The following is a 5,195-nucleotide window of genomic DNA, read 5'->3' as shown; positions in this document are numbered from 1 at the left end:
AGAGTGTTCGTGAACAATCACGAAATTGCATCTGAGCAAGAGGAGCGCAGGATGTCCGATATGTCTGATTTTTGTTGCAGTGTTGCTTCCTCTGCAGATTTTCAGGTGAGACACATTACCAAGCGAATTGGATGTAAATCTGCAGTTCATTGCCCTGTTTTAAAGCTTCTGTCTCTCTCACATATTAGCAGTCCACCTACTGTTCCAATCTCGTTTACTATTTGCCAAAGATTCAGTATGGGATTTGAGAAATATTAAAATGTATGGGCATTTACATGCATACCACCTAATTCCTATGTTTTTACATATCTAACACCTCAACTTCGCTTTTTACATTTATACCGCCCAAATCTTTCATGTCACATCAAAAATACCATTATTTAACTTTTAAAAAGTGAAATGAACCTTTTCTTGCATAGTTAAGGTCGCATATATATAAAAATTGAAGTTTAGGTGTTAGATATGTAAATACATAAAAATTGAGTGGTATGTAAACCATATTTTTATGCAACAATGAATATACTCTCATATTTACTGAGCGATCTGTTCTCACTCTGGTCTGATAAGAGAGGTTGTATATTCTTGTTTATGCTGAGTACACACAAGTTCAAATACAGGCTATGCTTATTAGGATTTTGTTACGATATAATTTAGTTTAAAAAAGCACAAAATCAAATGGGAAGGTGCTTAGGATAATATCAAATAATTATTTGTTATTTGGAATGAAATCAGGTTTGAAAATATGTTAGGATAATGTTATTTTGAATAACATAAGTCAAAATTTAAACCTGATTTTTTGTTGAATTGGAATCACAATTATCTCGATAAATTCAATTTTTGTGAAAATGTACTTGGACTTGATGTTTGCTTGTAGAGAGCTGGCACATTATTCATGGAAACTTTGATTTGTGTTTGCGAAAAGAGCTAGTGGTTATTTTTAGTGAGGAATTTCTAGTGCTGGTTCTTTGAATTAAATATATTGAGAGATTTTGGTAGAGAATTTATTAGTAGGTGAGAAGAATCGGGACAAAGATTTGCATTGAAGTCTTTTGGAGAGTTCTAGAAAAAAAAAAGGTGTTAAAATGACTTATATTAAAGTCATTAAAGATATGTATACTAGAGCTATTACTTGTGTTTGAACTGGAGGAGGATTGACCACGTATTTTCCCTTTTCAGTTGGATTACATCAGAGAAATGCTTTAAACCCATATGTTTTTGCTTTAGTTATAGATTACAGAAGGATGTAGCTTGGTATATGTTTTTCGCCGATGATATCCTTCTTGTGAACAAGACTAGAGAAATAGTTCAGGAAAAACTTGAATTATGGAAGTTTACGTTGGAGTCTAAAGGCTTTCATTTTAGTAGATCTAAAACTAAATACATGGAATGTAATTTTGGTTGTAGTAGCTCTAGTGGTAAACTTGTAACTATGGATGCAAATCATTAAAAGGTTTGAACATTTTAGATATCTCGGGTTTATTGTTTAAAGTGATAGTGATATAGATGGGGATGTTATTACTTGAATTCAAGTTGGTTAGTTGAAGTGGAGGATTGCATCGGGCCTATCATGTGATAGTAAAGTACTACTTAGACTTAAAGGAAAATTTTATAAGATAGTGGTGATGTTGACTTTTAAAAGAGAAGCATAAATAAAGTTAAGTTTTGTTGAGATGAGAATGCTTAGATGGATGAGTGGCTTGACACTTAGAGACAAAATGGGAAATGAATATTTTGTGATAGGGTTGGTATAGCTCCAGTGGCGAACAAGGTTAGAGAGAGTCGTCTTAGATGGTTTGGTCACATAAACATCGACCATCTGATAATTCAGTTAGGAGAGTAGATGTTTTAGATTCGACTTAAGGCAGAGATAGACCTAAAAAGGCTTGGGCATCATGTGTAAAAATGATCTTAATCTATTAGAATTAAATGAAAACATGACACGCAATAGGATGCAATGGAGAAAAATGATTCATGTGCCCAACCGCACTTAATTGGCTAAAGGCTTCTTCTTGTTGTTGTTGTTGAAGAGAGAGAATGATGTAGCATTTGATTAAGCTATTCCAGCTCAGCATTGTAGAATCAGGTGGCCCACAAAATGATTACAAATGTGAACACTCTGTATTATCTTTCATCACATTATTATATTTAATTTACTAGAATTATCATGCATTTATCTCCTTGTTGTTGTCAATATTGAACATTTTCTGGTGTTTGGATTTATGACAATATTAAACATTTTCTAAAATCGATAACATTTTTATAAATTCTTCCTTTATTGTGTAATCATCTTCCCTAAATTTAAAATGTTTTGAGCTAATTTTGTATGGTTATTGATTTGCTAATGATCTGTTTTAATAGATTTTTTTTTTTTGTATACTTGCCTTTTATGTCTATCATTTTTCATCTTTTTGTGTAATTTTATTTTGTGCTTGTTTAGCTAGAAGTCCCCAACAACTTTTATGCAAGTCTTTTTTTGGATCTCCTTCTTCCTTAGGCCTAGCAGCAGCGAAGCCAGATCTAACTTAAATCAGTCCCTCACTGCACAAAGTTGGTAACACTTTGTAATTTTGGAAAGAGTATTTTCTTTTTTTATTATTATTTTAAAATTCATGTGGCTTTTTTGTTAGCGGATCAAATCTTCTCTTTTCACTTGTGGATGTAGAGGCTTGCCATATAAATGCTGGTCCATTGTTGTTGTATTTAACCCCTTAAATATTATTTTGTATGTGTTTCTAATTGGTTTTCACATAAAAATTGTGTAATTTTTCTAACAATGCTTGTCATTCACATCCAGCTCAAACTTAAGCGTTGGGCCTAAAACTTCTATCCATAGTTAAAACTCTAATTTTCTAAACTGAACGTGGGAAGGTTGGTGCCACCGCAGAAACTGTTGACATATGTGTTGGAATGATATGTCAGAGTAGCATGAATTGTTTTTTTTTAAACCATCATTCTTGGAGAAAAAAAAATGTAAAATTACATAAAATGTTAAACAGAACATTATTTTAATGTCATTTGAAATGTTAAATATGCAGGCCATCTATCTTCTTTATCTCTTAGATTACAAGAGAGTGGCGTCCTTTAAAGCTAGAAGGTTAGGACACCCAAATGAGATGTTAAAAGTCACACGACTGCCGTCGAAATAACCACTTACAAAAATCCCAGAGAATATCTAATAGGAAATGAAGTTTCAGTAATAATCAATCTCTAACGCTTCACATAACGCTTTCATGAGCTGTACGCACCAAAAATGTTACTTTTATAATCTTTTGAAGAGTTTTTTTGGAACCTTTTAATTTTGTTATTTATAAAATTAAGAAAATTTGATATTCCAGTTTGCTCGCATTGGTTCTATCTTGGCTTCGTTTTCTCGTTATCATGCTCATCATAGAACCTCTATTAAATGTTCATTTTAAATTACAAATTTATTTACGGCGAAGCCCTTATCCATAATTCAAAAAATTACAAAAAAAAAGACACTCATCTTACCATATATTCTTAATCAGTAAATCTTGCAGCCTGTAGAACTGAGCACATTGGCCGCAGAGCAAGAGCTTTACAACCTTCGAAATGAATGTGAGGAGAAGGATGCAACCATCAAAGAGCTGAGGGAAGCTGCCCATTCTTCCAGTATTGCTTTCTCTAAGGTTGTTTTTCATTTCTAATATCAGCGATTTAAGTTTTTCATGGCCTTCTCTCACCTTTCTCTTCTTTCCTATTAAAATAGAGAATTGCAGAATTGGAAGAGGTCATAAGAAGAAAAAACATGATAACCACAAAGCTGAAGAAGGATATGCTATATTTAGAGCAACAGGTAACATTCCTATACACATTTGGATGTAATTATATGTTTCAGTAGTCTGAACAACATTTGAAAATTTGATTCAGATCAGCAAATTGATGAGGCTTCGAAGGCAATCATCGTCATCATCTTCTTCTTCAACAACCTCAACTGCTAAACAACTTCCGTTCATGAGCGAAAATATTCTCTATGACATGAGCAGCACCAGCTCATCTTCGTCGGACTGTGATTCACCTGACAGGAATGGAGCGAATCTGATTCTTCGGCGAAGTATGGAGCATAGTAGGCAAGCCTTGACTCAGCATCTGAGTTCTTTTAACTCAGAAGAATGGCGGTCACTCAGTCCCCTTAAGGAAAATCGTATGAACAGGCAAATTGAAACAAATCCTACAGTGAGGCAATGTCTGTTTGTTTCTTCAAGCGTGGATGATAAGAAGGCTCGGAGAAGAACTTTGCAAGAAGAGAAGATGATGAATTCTCATAAGAAATGGATTTAGGTGCGGTTTGCTTCAATGTTATCTGGATGATAATCTTATTGTTTTTTTTTTTTTAAATGATGCATATTTTGGATTATGATTATAATTTTATTGATTACATGTATCATGATTGGTTCAATGAGATTTTAAATTTTGGTTAAAGAGTTGATATTTTCTTAATATCAATGTTTGTTATATTTTGTATTATTATTATTTTTTTATGGATGCCTTCATGACACTTAATTTGAGGACATAGATAATATGATAATATGATAGGATTGATGTCTTTAGAGAATTAATCATTCAAATATTGATATTTTTGTATGTCAGAAAGTGTGATAAAATGTATGACGAAACAAAAGATTTATCTTGGGCCATACATTGCATTATAAAAGTTGCTTATTTACATGTCTAGCACCCTAAACTTTATATTTACATATATCTCACCTAAAACATCAGACTACTCAAACTTAGCACTCTATTGCGTCCGAATACTCCTCTGTCTTGCCCAGCGTCGCCCCTAAAGTTAAAGCTTCAAAGCATAGAAAATTTCAGGTTTTGCTTTATTTTGAGGAAGTATTGAATGTGAACTAGGCATTTTTATCGTTGGATTTACTAGTTGCAGCGGTGGCTATGTTACTCTCAGGTATTCCCTCTAATCTCAGAGGATTGCTTTGTTATTTTGTAAGTCCTAATCTTTAACACTAACTAGGATACCTATTAAATTAACCTAGGCTTTTATACTCGCACTAACCTGGGGTAAGTGTATGGTCTTCGGTTTGGTGTCTAAGTTAGCTAACCTAAATTTCTTGTCAGATTTACCTAGGTTTTATTCTCATTCTTTATCTTGATATATTTTAAAAAATTTTTAAGGTTCAGTATTTAATTCATGTCTTGTTATATATATATATGTGCTT

The 5,195-nt window shown here is 32.9% G+C and overlaps 1 protein-coding gene across 1 annotated transcript in view; it reads left to right on the top strand.

Annotated features, from left to right (window-relative positions):
• The window catches only part of LOC110033251, a 16,400-nt gene extending 12,044 nt beyond the window's left edge, over positions 1-4,356 (top strand). Inside the window, exons 3-6 of the mRNA XM_020737175.1 lie at positions 1-105; positions 3,519-3,647; positions 3,728-3,814; positions 3,889-4,356. The exon at positions 1-105 is cut by the window's left edge and continues 39 nt beyond it. Of these exons, the coding sequence (XP_020592834.1) occupies positions 1-105; positions 3,519-3,647; positions 3,728-3,814; positions 3,889-4,299 (732 nt within the window). The 3' untranslated portion in view covers positions 4,300-4,356. The remainder of the gene's footprint in view (positions 106-3,518; positions 3,648-3,727; positions 3,815-3,888) is intronic.
• The last annotated feature ends 839 nt before the right edge of the window (positions 4,357-5,195 follow it).

Source organism: Phalaenopsis equestris, unplaced genomic scaffold (genome assembly GCF_001263595.1).
Source record: "Phalaenopsis equestris unplaced genomic scaffold, ASM126359v1 Scaffold001116, whole genome shotgun sequence".
In the NCBI taxonomy this organism is placed as follows: Eukaryota; Viridiplantae; Streptophyta; class Magnoliopsida; order Asparagales; family Orchidaceae; genus Phalaenopsis; species Phalaenopsis equestris.
Note: the sequence above shows the minus strand (reverse complement) of the source record. Positions and strands in the feature narration are given on the sequence as shown.